The following is a 25458-nucleotide window of genomic DNA, read 5'->3' as shown; positions in this document are numbered from 1 at the left end:
GCACAGAATAAACGAAGACCGATAGCGCATTATCCACCGAGAGAATTCAGTGGCACTCACGATTGCATATTTCCATGTTGACGTTTCATAGTTGGCGCCTCGAGATGCATAACTTGCAAAAAGTCCGCGAGAATGCGACACCTCCACCTGCTGATGCAGGGTAGAGGGTAGAGCAGTGTGCGTGCATAACGACATGATACGACGTGAGGCGAAAAAACAAAGTATAACTGACGTGTCCTAATAAGAAACAACGTGGCAATACGGTAGTATGGTCGCTTGAGCTCTCAGTATTCGCGTGCTTTTCACTGAAACCGCTCACTTTCGTGCGTTTCTCCCACACGTTGATGCTCGCAATGCTCATTCAAAACGCGACGAAAGTGAGCGAATCAGTGTGATACACCTGTTCGCTTCCGATTTACAAGTTTCGAGTGAAGGTTATGTTCTCGGTGGTCGCGTCTTCGGTCACGTCCCGTGAAGGTTGACTCAAATCACACGCCTGTTCGCTGTTTATAATCAACGTGTCGTACAACCGCGAAAGCCACACCGATGCCCGCGACCACGTCATTGCAATATGCGGTGACGAGTGCGGATTCTAACTCATTAGATCATCGGCGATAACCTTGAAAATCGTCGTCTAACAAGGCATTTAACGTGTAAACGTGGCACATAATTATCGCGTCTAACGCAAACTTGCGAGACCAGGTGCGCAAAGAACGTATGGATTGTCGTTGACCCGTTGAACTTCGCACGGCTGTCAGCATGAGGAGGAAACTGGATAAGGATGACAGCGTGGAGGACGGTATCGTCGACACAAACAACGTTCAAGAGCCTTCCGATTTGCGAGGCGACGAGAAAAACATTGCGATTTTGTTCTTCTTGTATTTGCTGCAGGGAATCCCACTGGGACTATGCGGCTCAATTCCTATGTTGTTGCAAAATAGAGGGGTTTCCTATCGGCAACAGGTATACAAGAGCTTTACGCCTGATCTACAATATGCTCCTGCTTCCTACTTTGCTTTATCTTTTTCTATCTTGAGACATAGGGTTTAAGTCAAAAAGAAATAAAGAGAAAGAAACAGAAAGCAAAGAGCATATTGTAGATAAAGTATTATGGTAGGCTGATACATGATTAGATCACAATTAACATAGACAATCATATCTGAGTGATAATTTAAAGGAAATATAGATATGATCTCATCATGTGTTCCTAGATTATATTTTATGGCTGTAACTTAGAAGACAGGACGGTGTCCATTTTTGTATGATTATATTTGACAATGTATGAATATTTTAGAATCAACAAATTTCTTAGCTTCAATGATAGAGTTACCAAAGAACTTTAAGCTTGTATATAGATCGAGTAGATAATGATGATTTGACGTATTAATAAATGAAATAGAAAGTGAACCAAACATAAAGCAATAATTTGTTTTCATTGTCACAGGCAGAATTTAGTTTTGTACAGTGGCCATTCTCATTGAAACTCTTTTGGGCACCCATAGTAGACTCGATTTTCTCCAAAAAGTTTGGCAGAAGAAAAACATGGTTAATCCCAACCCAGTATCTAATGGGTATGTTCATGCTCCTTCTGTCGAATTATGTCGATTATTGGTTGGGTAAAGAGCATGAGAAACCAAACATCGAAATGTTGACTGCGTTATTTTTCGCTTTGAACGTGCTCGCCGCAACTCAGGATATCGTGGTAGACGGCTGGGCGCTCACGATGCTTAAAAGGTACCTTTGCAAAATATTTACCTTATATATAAATGCGCGCACACGCACACACACATACACACACACACACGCGCGCGCGCGCGCGCGCACACGCACGCACACGCACGTCACGCGCGCGCGCGCATCACAGGCTTGTCATAAGATCCGAGTTATTTGTTTGTCCAGGTGCAATGTTGGATATGCGTCCACTTGTAACAGCGTCGGCCAAACAGCGGGTTATTTCGTCGGTTATGTTCTTTTTATTTCACTGGAATCTGCCGAATTTTGCAACAATTACCTGAGATCAACCCCTTCGGACGAAGGCATTCTGACTTTGCCTGGTAAAAAGTGCTTAGTAATCAAGATAGTTGCCTATGTAGATGTATTCAAATGTATTTAGAAATCTATGTACCCGAGTTTTGCAACAAGTAACACCATTTCTTACAGGGTTCCTGTATTTCTGGGGCTGGACTTTTATCGTCACGACGACATTCATAGCATTATTTAAGCACGAAGGCAAAGGTAGAATCCCGAGGGGGGAGGAGCTGAACATGGATATTAAGCACGCATACAAATTGTTATGGGACATTGTAAAATTACCAGCTATCAAGACCACGATTATATTTCTATTGACGGCAAAGGTTAAATGTCACGATATCAGAAACAATAGCATGTAGAGATACGTAAAGCTCGTCATATTCATTATTAATTTTGCACCGCAGATCGGATTTTCAGCGTGCGACGCAGTGACTGGATTGAAACTCATAGAAGCTGGTATACCGAAGGAAAAATTCGCGTTTATGGCGGTGCCCATGATACCGCTGCAGATCATCTTGCCGTTGGTGATCTCAAAGTACACCGCTGGACCAAGGCCTATGGACGTTTATGTGAAGGCTATGCCTTATAGGTAATTAGGTTTATTTTTAGCTGAACTAGGTTGCGTTATTTTGGCCTGCGAAGCAAAATAGCGTTGAAAAGAAAAGGAACGAAGTTCCAGTGCAACATTAATTCTGCTAAAAAGAACAGGTCTATCGACACGTTCGTTCGATTCGGGAAAATTTCACTCGAACGAGTTTGTAAACTTATTTTGAAATACAGGTTGATGTTCGGCGTAATAGCCGCGTTTTTGGTGTGGGTTACACCGCTGGTGATGATCAACGGACACGTGCCTGCATATTACTTCGTTGTGTTGATAGGTCTCTACTTCATACACCAGGTGAGTGTTACATAACAAAATGTGCATGAATATGCAATATGCATGTTTAATTTTGTCGATCGAAGTTCACATAGTGTTCCTAGAACGTTCATCTTTGATTATTCATAAAAGGTTATATAACGTTCCTTCTTGAAAATTCAGATATCCGCAAGCAGCATGTTTGTGGCGTCGATGGCCTTCTTCGCGAAAGTAAGCGACCCGGCGGTTGGCGGCACCTACATGACGTTGCTCAATACTTTGTGCAACCTCGGCGGAAACTGGCCCGCGACGGCTGCACTTTGGTTCGTCGATCCCTTGACATTTAGGCAATGCAGCACCGACTATACAAACGACTGCAGCACACTGACAGAGAGAGAGGTTCGTCGTTCAACGTCTTTCTTATAATTATACATTGTTCAAAGTAATTAGAAGACTATTTCCTCGAGCTTTGTCACAGTATAAACAAGTACAAATCCAAAGCCATGAAGATAACGTCTATTATATTTTTTTAGCTCTGTGCGAATACCGACAACGGCACTTGTGTGATGCAGCTCGACGGTTATTACATAGAAAGTATTCTCTGCTTAATTATTGGTATCTCTTGGCTCAGGTGGGGCCGTAGAAAAATTAACGCGTTACAGGCTGAGCCGATGTCCGCGTGGAAAATCGTACTCTCCCGTAATAACAGATAACATATCAATCGTCGTTACGAATCCGTTAATATCAGGTACCTGTAACCCATTATTCTTCGACGAGTTGATGCGTATGTACATGCCGCATGTTGGGATGCGCCATTTCCTGCACGTTTAACCAAGTGTTCCAATTTTACAAATCGGGCACGGGGCGAAATTGAATTGATAAACGATTTATTCGTCTTGGAAAGTACAATGTATGTTATTATTATGGAATATGTACAGAATAGACAGAGATCCCATAAGAATAATCGTGGTATAACGTTAGAAAATAAAAAAAATGAATACGGCTTATATAAAAGAAAAGTGTAGATCTCTGATGATTCTCATCCTTGTTTCGTTTGGGCACAAAATTTTAGTGATGTTGAAATGCATTTGGTATATAGTATGTACAGTATACAGTATGTACATATACATATATACATGTAACATATACGTATATATTTATTTATTTGTCAAGCAGTCGAAAAGTGCATATTTTTCCAAATGCCTTGTTACGAAAAATGTAGTGTTACTTTAAAGTTGCTGAAGAAATGTTACTTTTTTTACATTTACAAAGCATTATTAAGTATTATTTAAGCTTGAATATTTGCGGTTGAATTCGCGACTGTCATTCCACGAAGATTATTGTATTATGGCAAATACAATATGATTATGATTTCGCACACGCGATATTATACGAATGTTTCATAGAACTTTTGTAAAAAAAAAACTGATGAACATGATATGTGCGACGCGTATTCGCAGTTTGTATTGTATATGTATCTAAATACATATTTTGCGCATAAAAACGGAGAAAAATTACTGAACATAGAATACTAATAAAAGTTTTTGATATACAAAAAGTTAAGGTCGCTGCGCTTCATTGAGGATCACCAGTGCACCTTCCTAACAAAAATATAGCTCTGGTATGGATATAATTGCGGGTATAAGACAGTATTGTAAATAAACTTGACTAAAAATCAACTTTTTAGTCAAGGCTCAATCTACATTTAACCAAGACTCAAACCATTTAGATGAGCTCTTAAATAGGCTGCATTCCGATATTCACTGTCAGCACTGAGAATCTATAATATACGTGACGCATACTATGTATTTTCAGTACTGACAGTGAATATCGGAACACAGCCATAAAAGGTCTGAAATATTGACCCATTATTTCGACGAACCAATAAGAGATCTACAATATTCAATCTTACGGGATATTAGACCCGTTACTTTATTTAAATTTATATATATTCCTCTATATATAATCCTTTTTATTAACATGATTTAACTTTTGTAAATAATTTTTGATCATTAATATAAATTTATGTATATTCCTCTTTTATGTGTAGTTGTATGGATATTATTTCTTAAGCCAGCAGCACACGGTGCTTGTTTTCGTCCAGCAAGCAATCCAGCACGAAAACAAGGACCGTGTGCCGCTGGCTTTAATGCAAATAGCAGGTCTGAATATTTGGCCAATCCTGATTTCAGTAGTCGAATAAAGAGTCTAAATCCGACTTCATCTTCCGATTGAAGTTTTACGTGGAACAATTAATTATATGAGAAATTTAATGAAAACATTTTTAAGAAGAAACTTTCAACTTTTTATTCATTTGTTAGCGAATGTCGTGCATTAATCCGTTCAGAGAAGAACGTGAGAGCGGCCAACACGGCGTTTTCGGCGACATCGACTTTCCGCATTGGGAAAGGGCGCCATCTGCATCCATTTTGAGAGGGGAACTATGATGCTACATCCACTTTCAGGTTTCGGCGGTGAAACCTCCATATAGTGGCAGCCCGTGCTACATCTATTTTCAGGCAGTTTATATCCGTGTTACAACCATAACAGCGTACTTGAAAGCACGGTCTCGCACATTGTTACGCGTTTATAACATGAATTAACATGTTAACATGTGCAAAAAAAAGGAATTGACATTGTGTATGATTAATATCATGAAGATCTTACGAAGTGTCCGGTAATTAGCTGCCAACCCGAAGTGTGAGGGTAGATTGGGTTGAGATAAACATAAAAGTCCCATACCGTTTTGCGAGATTCGCAATAATTATCGAGTTATTAATGACAGAAATCTGAGGAATAATAGCGCGCCGACATATATGATTGGAGAAGCGTTACAGCTGCTTAGGGCAGCGATCATGAATCTTTTCCCTAGCGTGAACTAGTGAAAAGTGAAAAACTTCTGTGAATTAGTGAAAAATGAAAAATTTTATATGAATTTGTAAAAATCGAAACATTTCACATTTGAGTCACATTGACAATTGAGTCGTTCAACATGGCAGTTGCGTTCTGGATAATTCTTAATGAATATCAAAGAAATCAAAATGATCAAAATAATAATGTCTGTGTAGTCCGAAAGATATTACGTGACACGCAAAATCCGTTTGATATAATATCCAAAGAAAATGTTTCAAAATATGTATGTATAGATAATAACCTTATGCACCAATGAGATACTATAAAGACTGATGGCCTTACAGGATTTAGCGTACCAGAAAAATTTCGCTGTACATTCTTAGGAATATCGCGGCCGAAATATGAAACATAGCTCGAAATAAGCATGGATGGTAACAGATATGGAATAATAGGAAAAAGGTATCGGAAGATATCAAAGACTATTAATACAGAAAACAGGCCGAATATGTATGTGTGTATGTCTTTTAGAATTGCGAGACGTGAGAAAATTTAGAATAATTTTTATTTTATAAATATATACACATTGGCATTCCTTAAGTTAATAATTTGAAATTGAAATATTACTAAAGTTGCAATCGAAAACATATGTACAGAGTGTTTCACAAATTCCTCGCTTCTAGGAATTCACGAAGACATAGAACGGATTAAGATAAATATAAAACTCCCATATCATTTTGCGATGTACGCAACAACCGAGCTATTAATTACAGAAATGTAATGAATGAGCACGATCGAAAAAGGAACGAAGCTGCTCGAGCCAAGAGCGGCCCATATGATCTAACGACAGTTGCCAGCGTGCAAGAAGAAGAAGAAGAAGAAGAAGAAGAAGAAGAAGAAGAAGAAGAAGAAGAAGGACAAGCCGCCGGCGAAGTAAAACACATGTAAGCTGGTGAGGCACCCAGGCGAAAGAAACAGAGCTAAGCGACAGAACGACGGCTGACGAGAAATATAATCTAATCGGAAATTTCAAGGTAGTACTCGCTAAATATCCCCGCTATGTCGTCGCTGCAAATTCGAGTGTGTTGTTTTCACACGCGTGAGAGTGTAATTAGCTCAAGCTTTCTTCATACGATTTTTGCGAGATTTGAAACTACAAAACTCGCCCCCAAAAAAAGCCTCAACCAATCGCAGGCTCATATGCATATAAATAACACATTTGAATTTGCATCTCGAATCTTTCGAAAAAAATCGACACTCGCTCTTCAGGTTCTCACAGAGAATGTCTAAAAACCTCCCTCGAACAAGCAGTATCTGATCTTGAAATTTTCATGGATCCCGAAACTTGTAAAGCGCAAGTTAGAGGAACGAGAATAGTTTCCTTCGCGATATTTCATTTCAAAATGGTACGTGCGCTGAGTATTCTCCACATGCAACATTTTTCGTAGGCACGTTTCGGGACATTTTTTATCAAGTACGAGCGACGAACTTGCATAAAAGAGCTGGAAAACGAGACGTATCGTTCAGAGGACAAAGGTTATCCGCGGATGTCACTTTCCCCGTACTTATCCGCAAAAATGATCGTAATGCGGATTAAACAGCCGCGGGAGTAGCTGCGGAAGGAAAATTCATGCGGTTTTTACGACCTCACCGGCAGAGCAGGCTCTGATTTCTTTTCGTCTCCCTTTCACTCCTAGATGTATATCTTTCTTTTTATGTTTCCTGAGTATATACTAGTTCAACGATAAAAAACAGACCTAATATCTCTTGTATACAATAAATAGATAGACAGAGATTGACGAGAGTAATTGCAGATTCATAAAGTCATGATTACTAGTCGGATGATGACGGATCGTGAATGCCGAGCGCGAAATTTCGACTTCTTATTCCCGGAAAATTCGTCAAATGTCCGCTCTCGTTATCGAAGACCTCCCATATAATCAATGATTCCACATACCTGGAAACGTGACGTATCGCTGCCGGCGTCCTGCTTTCCGGCTGCCGGAGTCCTTCGAATTTCACTCGCTCGCGCTTCTAATTCGATACTTGCGATTCGACCGTGCGGTTAATCAACGCGATGTCAACGCGATGCCGATTGAGTATCTCGAGGACCGACGAGATATATTTCTTTCAATTACACGAGACGGAAGTGACGAGCGCGTCGCGCACGGCTGCTGTTGATGGAATGAGATCGAGTACGCGAGGTGTGCGACTATTAATACAAAGGGCAAAAAGTGTCGTCGCTCGCGAGCCGATCAACACAATCGGTGCGATGTAAACATTGCGGGCCTCGGCGGCGGTTGAAGCAAGAGAGACTTGTCCTTGAGCGTATCTTCTTTTCTTGAAGGTTCCGGAACGACGATAACTCTTCTACTTTTCATCTAATATTCAATGATGATAAATAACATTTAATTGCATTTGTTTGGCTTTTCTTATTTCGAAAATAAAAAAATATATACCAGAGTGCCCAAGTAGCAAGATGACATTTAAAGACGTCATTATGGCGTCATTAAGACGCTTTTAACGTCATTATAACGTCATTAAAACGTCATCAAAACGTCATCTTGCTACCTGGGTGAGATTTCACCCATGACAACATCAACGTGATATTTTTTATGCTTTTTTTAAAAGTTCAGATATTTCGTCGACTCGCGGGATATTTATAATCGGAGTCTCGTCGCGTTAATTAACACGTGCTCCTCCGAGCGGATCGAATGCTCACCGACGGCCACTATCAGTGCCACGAGCGAATGTCCGGAGCAAACGGGATGCTGAATTGAGAAACAGGACGAAGGGAACGGGACGCGGGCAACGATACATCATGCGTCTCCAGACGTATCAAATCGTTTATTATATAGGAGACTGATGCGGCAACATGTATTCAAAGATTTAATATTTAATACGTACTTTTATTTTTCCTGCTCCTCCCCCCTCCCCTCCCCGCTCTTTTTAGACCTCCGGGCATAGTTGATAATGGAGAATTGAATTCTCCATTAGAGAGCTGTTCTCCTATTGGATGTCGGACGTCATACGTTAGACATCGGACGCAGTGTGAATCCTCCATTACTCCTACAGGCCCATCTGAAGGAAGCAAGGAAGGTTCGTCTTTGGTAAGTGATTATAGAGAGAAACTTGAAAGCGGCCACCGGGCCTGTTACGTCGGGACGTTTTTTCTGCCGAATTCCGACGTGCCTCCTGAGAAAATGTGTGCTACATTATGCCCGTCCTAATAACGGCAAAGCATGCACGTTTCTTGTTCACTCTACTTTCTTAAAGAAGATAGTAAGATAGAAAAGCATAGACGATCAATCGCTCTCTTTGTCGCACCACCGATGAGCGTACACTTTGTGCAGATAAATAGTTTATTACGGAAAGAAATGACTCACCGCGATTGTCGACTCAGCTTCCCGAGAATCTCGCTTGTGACGCTGTTCGCAGTTTCCTTCGTATTTAGTTATGGCGCCGGTTACGGGTTATGTAGTATGTGAGGAACCGTTACTTGTAATTTTTCGTGCTTTGACTCGCCGTAACTTTGAGTCTCGTGCCTTAAATCGTTATCAGGAGTGCTAAAAGTAAGTTTCGCGCGTGTGTTATGGCGGAATAACGTTCGTTCCGCCGCGCGAAGTGAAGTAAGATGAATCGTCAGAGTGCCGAGGAAAATTCAACACGCCAGCTGCGTAAGGACAGTTCAATTTTCGCGTCGCGGAGCGATTCGACTTCGTTTTCGACTCGTCATCCGGCCGCGAATTATCGTTAAACATCGAGGTATGGCACAGCTTTCGTTAAATATTCGCTGAAAATGTGCATTGTTCGTCGGGAGGATCAAGTAAAGTTTCAGAAATTTTTTCTCTCATTGCCGACTTCTTGGAATATCTTAAACGGAACGGACAGAATATTTCGAACAGAATATTTTAATTGGCTGGTATGTTAGTGACACGTAGTCACCGACATACACTCGCGGACATAATAGTAAGTGCCCGTTTTTTTGCAACTTTCGGAACGCATCCCGACTCGAGAAGAATGAGAGTCACTGCTCCGCCTGCGGAGCACGCTTGCCCAGTAATCAACCTTCCTTCCTTCCTTCCTTCAATAGATGGCTCGGGCCTGCGGAAGTAAAGCCAGCGGCACACGGTGCTTGTTTTCGTGCTGGATTGCTTGCTGGATGAAAATACTGCGTTCTGATTAGTGCATTTCCATCCATCTTCGGAAATGTACCAATCACAACGCAATATTTTCATCCAGCAAGCAATCCAGCACGAAAACAAGCACCGTGTGCCGCTGGCTTAAGTCCCTACACCATTCTCCTGAAGTGACTCACAACGAAAGGCGAGAAATGAAATATACGTGGTGGAACATATTGACTTGTGCATTCGTTGCAGCTGATGATTCATCTCGTTCATCTCTTTCAGAAAACTTTAAAGTGGAAGTCATATCTTAAAACGATGTCTCACGTATCATTTCCACGCTTGGGTAGGAAGGTAAATAAAATACTTTGACACATAGTATCTACAATATAAAACAATTATAGATATTTACTTTTCTACCCAAGCATGGAAATGATACGTGAGATATCATTTTAAGATATGACTTCCACTTTAAAGTCTTCTGAAAGAGATGGACGAGATGAATCATCAGCTGCAACGAATGCACAAGTCAATATGTCCCACCGTGTATATTTCATTTCTCGCCTTTCGTTGCGAGTCATTGCGTATGAATGACGTTGAAGCATCTATTGTATGCACAGAGCCATCTATTGAAGAAGAAGAAGAAGAAGAAGAAGAAGAAGAAGAAGTTGTGAGTCACTGCACAGGCGGAGTAGTGACTTCTTCTTCTTCAATAGATGGCTCTGTGCATACAATAGATGCTCCAACGCCACTCACATGGAGTAGTGACTGTCATTCTTCTCGAGTCGGGATGCGTTCCGAAAGTTGCAAAAAAATGGGCACTTACTATTATGTCCCCGACTGTACACTCGTGATCTAAAAGGTATATGCACCGATTTTTTGTTGACTTCGGAACGCGCTCCAACTTGAGGAGAAAGACAACCACTGCTTCATACGTCAGCGCTGTCACTTATTACGAGAGCAGAAGGATGGCATATACGAGTGTCAAATAAGTAGTGATTGTGGCGTAGACACAAATGTCTTGGAGACTTTGAGTTATAATTGAAGAAATGAAGAAAACAAATAGTGATTGTGAAGAAAAGTGGCAAAAAGCTTCATAAAATTTGTAAAACAGCATATTAGAGGAGAATATTAATTGTCTAATAATATTTTAAGTGAAAAATATTTTTAAATTTGAGTGTAAGTTAAAAAAGTTATAAACCATAATTTCTTTAATGTTAATCAATTTGTCATCGACGTTGAATGAATATATATATATATAATGCTATTATTTCCATAGGTGAGGAATTATATTATTGTGTTCAGCAGAAGTAAGCAGCAGACCAAGTTGAGTGATATGAGTATCTTGTTAAAAAAATATCACTCGACTTGGTCTGCTGCTTATTTCTTATGAACGCAATAACATAATTTTCCACCTATGTAAATGATAGCATTCCCAAGTAGCAAGATGACATTTAAAGAAGAATAAAAGTCATTATAGCGTCATTAAGACGTTTTTAATGTCATTATAACGTCATTAAAACGTCATCAAAACGTCATCTTGCTACCTGGGTTACATACATATTCATTTAACGTCGATGGCAAATTTATAGCTATAAAATTATTAACATTAAAGAAATTATGGTTTATAACTTTTTTAACTTACACTCAAATTTAAAAATATTTTTCACTTAAAATATTATTAGACAATTAATATTCTCCTTTAATATGCTGTTTTACAAATTTTATGAAGCCTTTTGCCACTTTTCTTCACAATCACTATTAGTTTTCTTCATTTCTTCAATTATAACTCAAAGTCTCCAAGACATTTGTGTCTACGCCACAATCACTACTTATTTGACACTCGTATATGCCATCCTTCTGCTCTCGTAATAAGTGACAGCGCTGACGTATGAAGCAGTGGTTGTCTTTCTCCTCAAGTTGGAGCGCGTTCCGAAGTCAACAAAAAATCGGTGCACATACCTTTTAGTTCACGAGTGTACAGTCGGGGACATAAAGTGTGAGTCACTACGCAGGAGTGCTCCACAGGCGGAGCAGCAGCTCTTATCCTTCTCGAATCAGGATGCGTCCCGAAAGTTATTAAAAAAAAAGTGACAACTTTTATGTCCACTACCGTACGCACACATTGAAAATCGTGACCGTTGCATTGCAACACTTAAGCTAAGACTCCATGCATGCGGTGAACTGCGGCAAACGGTTGCGGTGACCAATCAGGAGGGAGGCGTAAGTCGGTTGCGGCAAGCTCCGGCATGCGTCTGTCTCCTGATTAGTCACCGCAACCGTTTGCCGCAGCTCACCGCATGCATGGAGTCTTAGCTTTATGGTCTGTTCTTTGTAGCTGCACTGCTGAACTGGTGCAATAAGCTAGAATGAGAAAATCTATATTTGTCTCACTCTTACTTATTGCACCAGTTCAACAGTGCAGCTACAAAGAACAGACATTAGTACGTGAATTCTAAAAGCCGATCGTGCGTATTTTCCGCGATTTTGAATTACCAAAGGCGAATATCGGCGTGTAATGTTTCGTCGAGTGTACCGAAAGCAAATTTCGTGCATTTGTCATAGCGAAGTATTGTCAAGTAGTCGAAAGTAAGTAATTAACGAAACCGGATCGTCGGGAGTGCCAAGTGAAATTACGTGCGTTTGTTACTTAAGATTTGTGTTGTGATCAAGTGTTGTGAAAAAATGGCCTGTTATTATACAAAGTTAAATTTAGTGTTTGTGTTGTGAAAAATATTAAGTGCCTGAGGATATATTTTGCAAGGAGGGACATCAGGAACCATCGAGGGGTAAGTTTATTTTATGTATATCACGTTATTACAATTCGGAGTTACTTATCTCGCGATATTGCGTTTTTATCTTACGATGAAAAAATTATCCAATGAAAAAATTGATGAGGCTGATTATGCTTGTGAAACGAAACATAAAAATCTCATCTAAATATTTTGAAACGATACATTTAATGTTTATTGATATTTTCATTATTAATAGTTCATCACATTTTACATCTTAATCGCATTTTATTAACCCATTCTAAATAAGCAAACGAAATATTACATTCAACCCGAAAGCATTAGTTTTTCAACGAGTCCGCTCGCAGGTCTCTACGATTTTTATAATTCACTGCCCATGTAAATATTACCTCGTGTAAATAATACCTCGTCGATTCCTGGAACTCACGCCGCCGCACGCTTACCCAAACAATATGTCGTAGCGAATCATATTTACTTCCTCAAATTTTTACTTACTCTTTACGAATCCGAAAATCTATTAATCTGGATTTTAGGAAAATTAGTTATACTGCCTTAAAATTAAATAGCATCTTTTCTTTCGATTAGCATAAATATTTCCATGACGTATATATTGATCTATCATTTTTCTCTACATTAATTTCAACATTTCGGACTTCATAATTCTGTAACGTTAGACTGATTTGGTATCTACGGATCATTATTATTTCTAATTTAGATTAGCTTCTTATTACACACGATTTATTAATTTATACTTGGTAACCCATCTATTTTGCATCGATCAATCTAGACATATCGGCTTCAAATTCTCCATAACGCGTAGGCACAAGTTGTTGCAATTTGTGAGGATCTTAGTTATTTTGAACCTAGATTAAAACCTTATCACTCATATTTCATTAATTAATATTTCGTAATCTATCATTTTCGAACCTGTCATTTTTTCAATATTTTGTGGCCTTTAACTTCGTAACGCGTAATCGCAGCTCGATTTACGAGGCTCATAGTTATTTTGGATCTAGATTAAAACCTTATCACCCATATTTCGATAATTAATATTGATAAATGTTCAAAAGTACTATTCCACCAAAAATCGCGGTTTTTTTTAAGCAATTAATAGAATTAGCTATAAGAAGACATGCATACAAGGTATTAAAGTGGGGCTTAAGTTTTTTGTAGAAAAAAATCTAAAAATTAAAATTAAATATTCATATGGTACGTTCCACCTTGCGTAGGGATCTTGCTAATCTCATCTTATATGTACTGTTTAACATTACAGTAAAATTGAAACATGCCTACTTTATTGATATAGAAATCTGCAAACTTCAGTGAATCAGCCTATGTATTTAACTTTGCGGGAAAAAACATCAGTTGATGTAGATAATTTTTTTTTAATTTTTTCGTAAAAAAAACTTAAGCCACCTCCTTAATACTTTGTATGCATGTCTTCTTCTTCTTCTTATAGCTAATTCTATTAACTGGTGCAAAAAAAACCGCGGTTTTTGGTGGAGTAGTACTTCTGAACATTTACCATTATTGCATATTAACATTTACGATGCATATGCATATATATGTTCATGATTGAATATTGAAAATTATAAAATTAAATATAAAAATTATAAAAATGGCCACTCCTATTAGCGTCATTTAGTATTATTGCTGAAGTTTTCCGCGCGGTCTCGAAATATTTCTTCCCGAATTGCGGGCAGTGTGTTGCGTGAAAGATGAGAAGGCGAAAGGGCAAGACGAGAGAGATTTTGACTTAGCGATAAGGGCTGCATTCGGGGAGTCGCTATTTAGTGCTAAAAGCTTGCTTTATTCTTGTTCAACTTGTAACAAAAAACACGCTCATAGCGCTAAATAGTGCATCCCCGAACGCAGCCAAGATCTGCCGCTGACTCGCCTCGTGTCTCCTTCTGCCGCGCGTACGCTCATCGGTGGTGCGACAAAGACGGAGAGCGATTGATCGTCTGTGCTTGTCTAACTTAAGCCAGCGGCACACGGTGCTTGTTTTCGTGCTGGATTGCTTGCTGGATGAAAATACTGCGTTCTGATTGGTGCATTTCCATCCATCTGCGGAAATGCACCAATCGCAGTAAAGAACGCAGTATTTTCATCCAGCAAGCAATCTAGCACGAAAACAAGCACCGTGTACCGCTGGCTTTACAATCTCTTGTAAGGGGAAGTAGAGTGAACAAGAACCGTTCACGCTTTGCTGTTACCGTCAGTACGGATGTAATGTGCACACATTTTCTTAGGGGGCGCGTTGGAATTCGGCAGAAAAAGCGTCCTGGCGTAATCGGCCCGGTAGCCGCTCTCAGGTTTCTCTCTGGTGACTGAAATCAAAATAGCATTTTTGTTTCAAAACTCGATGAAAAAAATCAAAATGCAATTAACGAAGAACGTTAACTAAAAAAAGAATTTTATGCTTTCAAACAGTATAATTATCATTTGTGTAAGAGCTTTTTTTCACACTTAAGAGTTTTTTATAACTGCAATTTTCATCAAACATTTTCACATATGACGAATCTCGATTTATGTTTATGTAACATTGAAAGAAAAAAATGTACTCCACCTTCAAAAATATATATGAAAATTAGAGACTTTAAGCTACAAAATGATTCCTGAACCATCTATCAATTATCATTTTTTTCAAAGTTATAGTCCTTTGGAATTTGATTATTTTTTGCTATAGACCCAGACAGAACAGAAAATCATGACATCGAAATAACGTCAAAATGATGAGGAAAATTCATTTCTTCATCATGATTCGATCATTTTCTCGTCATTTTGGTATCATCATAATCTTATGTTCTACTTGGAGAGAGACCGCTTGGTTAGAGTATTTACGATATGATACAAAATAAAGATAAGCATTGCGTTGTACAAAATTTTTATTTATTTAACGATAGTTTAGAGTCAGCTATATTCGGGGATTATACTTTCCATTAGGTACATTTCATTTGATCAGCTTTATCTCGTATTTTTCTTTTTCAATATTCAAAACGTATACTCAGACATCATGTCGATGCTTCATTAACGCAAGACACAATGAGCTCCGTAGTAATTTTCTTCCCTCTCATAGGAAATATAAATCAAGATTCCTCGACGTATAAATTGTCCCCTTTAAAATTAGGAAGGTATAACTATACTCCCGTTGTCCGAATGTATTTAAGCACAATCATCCGAGGGCATGATCAACTCAGTCTACGCTTTTTCTAAATGAAAGAGCCGGTCCGTCACCATTATATCTTACAATCGATCGTGACGTGCAAGTCTCACAATAAAGTAAGAGGAAAGGAGGTGAAGGAGAACTAAAGAAAAAAGGACGTAATAATCCGCGCACACAGTTAGTTGTTGGAAGTAACAAATAATGTCGGAACCACTATTCAATGGGCCCAATCTAAACGTATTTCAGATACGTTGCGAATACTCTCTTCTCTCTCTCAAATTAATCCGGATCTCCAGATTCGTTTCTAAAGCAATCCGTCTTCTCATTCCTTCTCTTTCGGTTTCTTCACATGGTAATAGACCTAATTGCGAATTCGCTTGGATGCAACTGAACGTAACGGTGCGCGCCTTCGAGAGCTCGTACTCCGCACGAATTGCAGCGTAAGGAGGCGTACGCATAGTTAGCGCAAGTTTATTGGACCAGCGAATCACTCAGCACGCATCGTCACATCGCTTGAAAGAATATATGTACATTATACAATTTCCGCGACACAGTATACATTATCCTGAATATAAACATTTTTCTTTGGGCCGGTTGTTCCAACCTCTTGGTGAGTTAACTGATAGTTAAATCATATGTCTGCCTTTGTCCAAGTTGAAAGAAGAACAAAGACAAACGTATGATTTAACCATCAGTTAACTTACCAAGAAGTCGGGACAATCGACTCTTCGTTAGTAAAGGCGCTTGTCGACTGTGTGCTCTCGCGCGTTAGATTGAACCATCGGATTCGTTGGACGACGGCTTTCGAGCGACGCGCACCGGGTGCGGCGCCTCAGCGTGTATCGAGTGCGCTTTAGCGCGCATCCGAAAACGAACTCGTCCGTTAATAAAAGCTTACAGCAGATACTTTTTATTTTTTTATTTCTTTTTGACGCGTGTGCGCATTATCGCGGACGCTAAGACACTCCCTTTAAGATTATACCGTTGTACTCCGTAGATATATGTATAATATATATACATATATATATATATATGTGTGTGTTATGTATACATATATATATATATGTGTGTGTGTGTGTGCGTGTGTGTGTGTGTGTATATATGTATCGTACAAAGCGTCCCGTAAAATAATAATCAGCTAGAGGTCTAAATCGCTAGCGTCGTCGGCAGATCATTGTCGCGCGTTGTGCTCCGTCTCGAGGAGACAGTCGCGCACGAGCATGCGGGCATGCTGAATGCCCATCTTCAACCTCTCAGCCGCGCTGCGACTACCTGCATAGGACAGGCGAATGTCCCTACCGAGCTCCTCGATAATCACCAACAGTTGCGCGTATTTGCCCTGGCCCGGCACGCTCGGGAAGTTAATTGTGCTGGACGGGCTAGCCTGCGCTACTTGTACAGTCTGCGCGTTCTGCAGGTTCCTGGGATTTGGCACGGTGATCACAGGTTCAGGTATACGCGGGATCTCTGGGATCTTGGGCGGTGGCGGCGGCGGGTCGTTCAACTTCGTTATCGTGATCTCGTTCAGCTTGGCCAGCTCCGTCAGCTTGGCCATCTCAGCCATCTTCGAGTACTCGGGCATCTTAGTGATATCGTTCTGTATATTGGCCATCTTTATCATCTCGTTCATCTTGGTCTTTTCGTTCATTTTGGCAATCTCCTTCGCCATCTCGTTGATCTGCGCAATCTCGTTCAGTTTGGTGATGTCGTTGTTGTACTTGGCCATCTCCGTCATCTTCACCATGTCGTTGAGCTTGGCGATCTCGTTCATGCGCTGTACCTCGTTGATCTTAGCCATCTGCGACATCTTCATCATCTCGTTCATCTTCGCCATCTCGTTGATCTTCGTGATGTCGTTGTACTTGGCCATCTCCGAGAGCTTCACCATTTCGCTCATTTTCGCGAACTCCGACATCTTTGCGATCTCCTGCATTTTCATATATTCAGTGGTCTTGGCGTACTCGGCCATCTTCTCCATCTCGTATCTCTTCGCCATATCTTGCGACATTTTGTTCAACTCTGTCATTTTGCTAAACTCCGCGAGTTGAGCCATTTGAACTATATGCTCAGGTACTTTACCCCTCTCCATCATCTGTTTCAATTCCGCGGATATCTTGTTCATATTCATCTCCGACATCTGCGCTATCGTCGCGGCGTCGGGCATCTTGGACAGCTCCGCGATCTTGGAAATCTCCCTTGCGAGGTTCTCATCCAGACAACGCTTCTTCTTGGCGCGGTGCCTGGCCATACGCTGGGCTTCTTGCATTCTTCTCAATGCCGCTTGATCCTCAGTCTCCTTAGCTCTGGCGTTCTTCATTCTCTCCGCAGCCGTATACAATCTAATAGCGCGCTCCTCTGCTGTTTCTGACATTAGTTTATGGCTTCTATAATCTCGCATTTCCCTTACCTCCTTAAGGTAAGATTTTTTCTCAGCTCTGAGCACAACACATTCACGCAAGTAACATCATGCTTATTCTTCACACGGACTATCATTCTTACAGTTGTCTCAAGGGAAATCTAGTGGGATAAGTCAATATATATGAGCCTAGCTCGTATCAGCTTCTACCTGCTTCTCTTACTCTTGATGGATGCAAAACACACAGTCGTCAGTGGTCTACTCAGATATGATCAGATTACTCAACAGACAGGAAGAGACTCTTCACCGATAATCCAACTGCAACAGACATAGCATCATAATACATTGACAACATGCTACAAGAGATTACATACTACAAGCAAAATGCCTGTTCTTTTTAGCTGCACTAGAACTTGGTTTCTTCTCTGCTCAACACGTGAGTTGTATATTAGTTTCATCTTAAAGGGACAAAATGCAAACTAATTTGAATAAAAAAAAAAAAACAGACTCGCTATCTTTCAAATAGCATAAAGAAGCGTGTGATCGTACAAAATCGCATAAGATCGAAACGTCAGCGAGACCGATCAATCATTCCTACCGTTATTCTTAGTTACATCCTCGGCTCTCAAGACGAATAACGCGACCGTCTCAGCGTCGGCATCGGCGATGCATGAATTGGTCGGCGGGAAACAGTTGTCCGTGTTCTGCGAGAGAAAAGAAATGCAAAAACCAAGCGTGAGTGAAGGCCGCGGGGCCGTCGGTAAGAATTTTTCAGCAACATGTGCGCAAGAATAACCGACAAATAGTGCGTTTTCAAAACTATCTGTGTGCGTACGCGCGTGTGACCACCGGCGGCGAGTGGCGGTGTGTGAATGGCGTTATGCACACGTACGTATGCGTAGTACACCGCATACACAAACCTCACCATACACACACATACACACACACATACACACGTACACGTACGCACACTTTATTTTACTCACCCCGCTATCGGGAAGCTGTATATACACGCAACTACAGCAGCAGCCGTAAATTCACATACTCTGTGTCGTCGCACGCAAGTCACGTCGGCGCGTCTACCAAACGCGCGTATATACGTGACATGGTTCGCATGTATGTGTGTACATCAGTGCGTGTCTCTTTCAGCCAAAATTCGAAAGAACGTCGGCGCGTCGCGTCCGCAGTGCGCATGCGCCGCGAGCTAAGAAGCCGTCTTCTCTTTCGTCGCACACACACAGCGGCCCCTCCGCTCTTGCTCCTCTCGCCGCCGATCACAACAATGGCGGACGCAATTCGGCCGATCCACTGAAACGCACGATCCACCCAGCCAGCCGCGAAATCGCGCGCTCTCGGGCTCTCGCGTTGCGTCCGCGAGTTCCTCGCGACCGGCTGCGTCCGTCGGCCCGACTCTTGCCGCGATTCGCTCGCTTTTCCCGTGTTATTCCGCGGACTAGCGCACAAAAGCGGCTATCGGCCGACACGTAAGATTTTCGTTCGGAGCCACTTTAAGGGGCCAAGCGAGGTCGTCGCCGATAGGCTGCGTGTGACGTGGTTGCGTTTATTGACCATAACCCCTTCCTATACTACCGTCTGCAACTTCACGACGGACAGGTGTACGACCTGCCTGCTAGAGGGATCGCAAAACTATTGACCGCGACGCGACTCGGCGCGGCGCCTTCGCACATCTTTCCGTGTTCTCGCGCGGAAGAAGGAGAGAGAGCTGCGTCTTCGCCGACATGTGTATGCGTGCGCGTATGTAAGTCGCGTGTGAGGGGAAAGCGAAGAAAAGGGAAACGCTTCGGCCGATGACGGTGGACATCGATCGGCGATGAATATGGCTGTACTTGCGCTTCTACGCCGATTGTGAAATGAACGAGATATGATGCTCTCTTGTTAAATTTTTCGTGGAAATTTTGCAGTGATTTGATTTTTCTCGCAAGACGACTCAAATGACAAGATCACGCTGGTTTGGAACAAACGACGTAATGTGATGGTAAGAGCAGGTTGTGAGATTGATTTTCGTTTCCCATCTTTGTCAATGTAATATTAGATCAAGATTGATTTTTTATTGACGCGATAAATGAGATATTTGTTTCCATTTGATTTAAAAAAACATTTGTTGAGATTGTAAGAATAGAAGATAAATTTATGTGAAAATACTTATTAAGATCAATACTTCGAGAAAATCAGTATCGTTTTGAAATTTAATAAAAAATGAAAACACAACATTGTAGTAAGTGTAATTATAATTTTTATATGTATAAAATACTTTGTTTCAGGTTATACATATATATAAAGTTTAGAAGAAAACAATCTCTGCTACATCATACATATTACGATATCTCTAAAGGAATTAGCTTAAAACTATACAAAGTATATATATCAACTTATTCAATATGTACATTTCATCTTACGAATACTATTTTCTCTTGTCACTAGTCGTTCTTCCTGTATATCTCTTTTTCAAACTTTGGTCATGGCTCGGGTGGGAATTGTTTGTAAATAATTAAAATTTTAATACTTTAATAACTTAAAAAATATTGTAAATTTTATCTTGTGTATATATAAACAAGACTAATCTTTGGCGAGTCTTTGTGATATATTATTTTTAGTTGTGCCTTCTTGTCTAATCATTTCTACCTTCTTTGAACACAATATAAATAAAATTTCTATAATCTGTACATATCAAAATAGATCTTAGGATAAAAGATAATAGAATCAAAATAGTATCTTAGAATTATAACAGGCCTTATTAATATTCCGAACATAGTAAATGTTCTAAGTGTCTTAGTAATAGTCTAAGTCTTAGTAATAGTCTATAAATAGTAAATAATACTATAAATAGTAAAAGAAACTTAAGATTAAATTTTATTAGTGATTATTAATTCATCTAGTCCCATTCTTCCTTGATGTTTCCATATCCTGAATCTAGTGACATCTTTTCGCGTAATAATACCAACTACCTGTGCGAGTAAAGAATACATTTTCAATGAAGTAAGCAAAAATTAATTGGATCAAGCTGCAGTATTTCATTATATTACCTCATTTGTGTCATTTACCACTGGCAAGTGACGTAATCCTAACGCCCTGAACAGTCTAAATGCTCTTGGCAGTGTTGCGGACTAGGATAAAGAAATGAGAAATTTTACAAATTTCTACATAGCAGAAGATATGACATAAAAATTACTAACGTGCTGTAATGTATATGGAGCAGGATTCATAAAGTGCCTCAAATCTATTGTGTAGGTTTTCTCCTCCTCAGTGACAACAACTTGCTCGATTGTTGGATATCTAGGATATTCTTTCCTGAAGATTTTTATGTCTAACGACTTGTCCCAAAACTCCGCATATTCGTTGAATATCTTGTTTTGCAATAATACTATCAGCTGAGAACGCAGTATCAGACCACGGAATCGGCCATATGTATTTATCTCACTCTAAAATGTTAATCTATGAAGTAAACGCAAAACAAGCATATAAAATTATATATTAGAAATCATCTTGCGAGTGTTAATTACTTGGTCGCTACTCGGTGGATCAACTACCGGGAACCCGTTGAACGTGACACATTTTAGAAGCTCAACAATGTGTCCCACATTTTCGACGGTCCTCAGGGTTACTACCGGGTGGCTCATAATCTCACTCGCGTAAATGTTACTCGATAACGGGGGTGGTTCCCACGGAATCAATGGAATTCCAGCCATCTGCGTGTGAATGTCGTATATTCCCTGAAGAGTTATTAAAAATATACATGTAGACATATATATGTATAACTTGAATACGTTAATGTGTACATACATACACTAAGTGTTGAAACGTATCAATGAGCATACCTCATTAAAGAAATCGCCGACCCACTTTGCCATTATAAGAACTATAATCACAGGCAGACCGAAGGATATGCCTTGCGTTGCTTCTATCAGAATTGCGGTTAAACTGATTGTCATTCTAACTACTCCTCCCAATTGCGCGGCGGCACCCAGTAGAGCGTATTTGCCAGGGTCCAGTACTACCTGCAACAATGCAAATGAGAAATGTAATTGTAAGCATATTATTTCAGACGATTGCAAATTTTATTTACGTTTCCTTACACAATTTGGCCATAGCTTCGAGAGGCCTGATCCTATCAATCTACCCCATGCAGATCCAATCAACAGGGAAGGAATAAACAGCCCGCTTGACATAGATAAACCAAAGGTGGAAGCAGCAAGGAAAAAGTACAATACAACGAAGATGGCTAGTGTCATGTCGTTGTGAGATCCTGTACAATGTATGTAATACATTTGTTATTTTATAGCAAATTCCTCCTCTCTTCCTCTTTCTCTTTACTCTTTCTTTATAACAAATTTCTTTTACATGCATATATATATGTGTAATTGTAAACTATTTATGCAAATGTATCACATAATATACACACATCATACCTTTGGGATCATGAAATAAAGATCGTACGCTGCTCTCAGGGGTTTGAAACCACAAACTCGCGACTGCATTGTATTCTCCACTCTTGCAATACATCTGGACCGGGTACTTGGTAGGATCCTTGCCCAACGGCTTGCAATCGTCGATGAAATATATCATCAGGAAGCCCAATGTCGCGCTCAGCATCGCCACGAAGAGAGCTTCTATTACTTTTAGCCATCTTCGCGTTACGAATCGCAAACGGAAGCAAGTGATCTTGTAATTGATGTGATTCCATAGCGCACCGAGCGCACCACCCAATGTGCCCATTATCATAAACAGTGGAATTTCATAGATCTCATAAGGAATCGACTCGAACTTTCCCAGATTCAACAAGCCTGGATATGAGAGATCGCCGGGGTGTCCGTGATACGCACTCAAGACTATGTTTAGGATGAATGTCGTCATCATACTAGCGAAAAATGTCCTCCACGTGAGGCTCTGATTAAAGAAACTAGTGCCTTCCTCAATACTGAATAAGACTCCACCTGAAATGTTCGAAGGTTACAGATTATCTAACTTTACAGGACACTGTCTCTTTGCTTTTTTCAACGATACGTACCAATCGGCGCGCCGAAAGCCGCCGAAACTCCGGAAGCAGCGCCTCCCGATACAAAGTCTCGTTTCTCATGATCCTCCCTGAAATATTTGAATATCCTCAGGTCTTTCTTAAAAGTAGTACTCTTGCCCTGCGAAATTCCCGCGGCGACAACGGCGCCAGAGTGTATCATAGGACCTTCCTATGTAAAGAAAATGAAATACATAATCCAAGAGGAAGAAGTATTGGAAAATGACAACTCACCTTGCCTCCGGCTAGACCTCCAACTACTGTGCATATGACACCAATAGTTTTTACAGCCAGAGTCTTAATACGCACAACTCGTGGTATCTTGACACCGTTTAGATAACATTTCACTTGTGGAATACCACTTCCTGCAGCAACAGGTTCAACATAGGCTACCAAGATAGCACCTATTAACACTGGAATCATATTTAGACTTAACCATATAATATATGGCAACCAAAGGCAATTCTCTGCTATACAATGGTCCACATCTGCTATCTGTATAAGGTTAAATAATACATATACTTGATATGTTACAAAGTGTGTCATATGTATGTGCAGAAGGATACATTTCTTAAGAAAGCCGTACTTCAGATTGGATAATTCTTCTATCGATATATCTACAAAACATGCTATAAGAGCAGTACAAATTCCTATTAAAAGGAAAATTAACCATCTGGCAAAGTTCTTTTTGACAACAAACTTGAAGCCTTTTTTCCTCTCTTCATCTTGCAAAAGATAATTTTCACAGGTATCATAATCCAAGCTCTGAAAATAAAGATACAATTAATCTGTAGACAATGTAGACAAATTTTAATTGTATAAATTTTAAGATTATATATATACATATATATGTGTGTGTGTGTGTGTGTGTAAATTCCGAAAGGTATGATATTAAGAGTATCCAATTATAAATGTTTCCAAAGAAATCAAAAGTTTATATATAACAACAATATAGTATGACTAATTGTGATATTGCTATTACCTCATAATTGGTTGACAGGAAATTTGTCGCTCCTGGGGTTATGTCTCCGATATTCAGTCTCCTTGGATTTTGACCCGAGATATCCTCTATATTGTTGCATTCGCTGATACTGTTATTGACGGTACTCTGCACATAGTGGAACCTTGCATAAATATAGCTTTGCATATGACATTTACTATCAACTTAAAACGCTAATCTACAATAAAACGAAGAAGAAATATGATAACGAAAACACGCTATATTTCTTCTAAAGAGGTAAGTCTTCTGCTCAGCACTTACACGAAATCGCACGTTTACATCTTCGTTAGAATATGACGCGAAATTATTCCTCGGCTTGATTAGTCTCTCTCGGTCCTCCTCGACGCACACGTTAATGCTGTCCTCATCTCTATTGATCCCGATAACGCTCGTCGACGGATCTGTCATTTTCACGTGTGGCCAGGATCCGGGGATCCGTTTACCGCATTTTATGTTTGACTAACGTGTCGTAACGAAACGATATAATGATAGGGAGGACGTTTTCACACTAATTTGCATCGTAGCACACTGTCGCAGCGCGATCGCATAGCCGAGCAACGCACTTGATATAAGTACTACTATGACGACACACATAAAGCTGACGCACGCGAGGAAAATGACAGAAGATCTCGTACAATCGAATCGCGACGGCGGCGGTAGCAAGCACGTGACTGAGCCGGTGATTCATCATTGGGCAATCACGGAAGAAAGTGCCACGACAGCGATCGATAAAGCGTGCCGCGTCGTCGATAAGTGACGCGCGATTGATTCTATTATGAGCGATCATGTTGTTGTCCGATCTCGAGAGGATCGAAATCGAAACAATCGAAAGGGCAGCATCGTGATTTCTCGATCACGACAAAATCGCCAAAGGGATCCAGGTCGCGTTCTTGCCGTGGAGTTTTAACGTTTTTTGCGATTACCTCGACAAGAGAACAAGTTGTACTTTCATGACGTGAACGCCTTTATTCGCACAATGAAGTTTCTTTAGACATCTCCGGAGGAAGCGCGCGTCGGAAGCGCGCGAATGCATGCTGAAAATTCTTGCAAGAACCGAAGTCCTTTACAAGTCTGCTAATAAAAAATAATAAAAAATAATAAAAAGTATCCCGAAGAAACAAAAGTCTTAATTGTGACATTATAATAATGAATGACCAATCAATCCTACGCAGTTTCTAATTCTCTTCTTTCTTCGTCAAGACACCACGACGCGCGTTTCTTAATTATTAACGAAATACATGGAAGAGAAAGAGAGAGAGAGAGAGAAGTAGAAGTTGGGAGAGACAAGGA

General features: G+C 40.2%; 4 protein-coding genes across 5 annotated transcripts; 2 read left to right on the top strand and 2 right to left on the bottom strand.

Moving 5' to 3' along the window:
- The first annotated feature begins 162 nt into the window (after nucleotides 1–162).
- On the top strand, nucleotides 163–4014 carry LOC105186131 (acetyl-coenzyme A transporter 1). The gene is made up of 8 exons (XM_025298834.1): nucleotides 163–963; nucleotides 1445–1734; nucleotides 1900–2054; nucleotides 2161–2354; nucleotides 2436–2620; nucleotides 2812–2929; nucleotides 3071–3286; nucleotides 3421–4014. The coding sequence occupies exons 1-8, from the start codon at nucleotides 760–762 to the stop codon at nucleotides 3598–3600; spliced, it is 1542 nt and encodes a 513-aa protein (XP_025154619.1). The 5' UTR covers nucleotides 163–759; the 3' UTR covers nucleotides 3601–4014.
- Nucleotides 4015–15519: 11505 nt separating this feature from the next.
- LOC105186126 (CDK2-associated protein 1) lies at nucleotides 15520–19730 on the bottom strand. 2 transcript variants are annotated; one of them, XM_011146136.3, is made up of 3 exons: nucleotides 19123–19730; nucleotides 18735–18840; nucleotides 15520–18454 (listed from the first exon to the last, which is right to left on the bottom strand). In XM_011146136.3, the coding sequence occupies exon 3, from the start codon at nucleotides 18176–18178 to the stop codon at nucleotides 16952–16954; it is 1227 nt and encodes a 408-aa protein (XP_011144438.1). In that variant the 5' UTR covers nucleotides 18179–18454; nucleotides 18735–18840; nucleotides 19123–19730; the 3' UTR covers nucleotides 15520–16951. The 2 variants fall into 2 exon arrangements, with proteins under 2 accessions (XP_011144438.1, XP_025154641.1); XM_025298856.1 differs by lacking the exon at nucleotides 19123–19730 and having other exon boundaries at nucleotides 18735–19068.
- A 34-nt stretch (nucleotides 19731–19764) lies between these two features.
- On the top strand, nucleotides 19765–20702 carry LOC109504099 (phosphatidylinositol N-acetylglucosaminyltransferase subunit Y). Its single transcript, XM_019842781.2, has 2 exons — nucleotides 19765–20132; nucleotides 20419–20702. Exon 2 carries the CDS (start codon nucleotides 20536–20538, stop codon nucleotides 20647–20649), a length of 114 nt encoding a protein of 37 aa, XP_019698340.1. The 5' UTR covers nucleotides 19765–20132; nucleotides 20419–20535; the 3' UTR covers nucleotides 20650–20702.
- A 49-nt stretch (nucleotides 20703–20751) lies between these two features.
- Nucleotides 20752–25434, bottom strand: ClC-b (chloride channel protein 7). The gene is made up of 12 exons (XM_011146137.3): nucleotides 24430–25434; nucleotides 24151–24276; nucleotides 23735–23933; nucleotides 23403–23656; nucleotides 23163–23340; nucleotides 22564–23088; nucleotides 22231–22400; nucleotides 21973–22152; nucleotides 21658–21867; nucleotides 21331–21576; nucleotides 21181–21261; nucleotides 20752–21102 (listed from the first exon to the last, which is right to left on the bottom strand). Exons 1-12 carry the CDS (start codon nucleotides 24574–24576, stop codon nucleotides 21001–21003), a joined length of 2418 nt encoding a protein of 805 aa, XP_011144439.1. The 5' UTR covers nucleotides 24577–25434; the 3' UTR covers nucleotides 20752–21000.
- Nucleotides 25435–25458: the final 24 nt, after the last annotated feature.

The sequence above is a fragment of the Harpegnathos saltator genome, unplaced genomic scaffold (genome assembly GCF_003227715.2).
Source record: "Harpegnathos saltator strain DR-91 unplaced genomic scaffold, Hsal_v8.6 scaffold240, whole genome shotgun sequence".
Lineage (NCBI taxonomy): Eukaryota > Metazoa > Arthropoda > Insecta > Hymenoptera > Formicidae > Harpegnathos > Harpegnathos saltator.
This window is presented reverse-complemented; position numbering and strand designations above follow the sequence as displayed.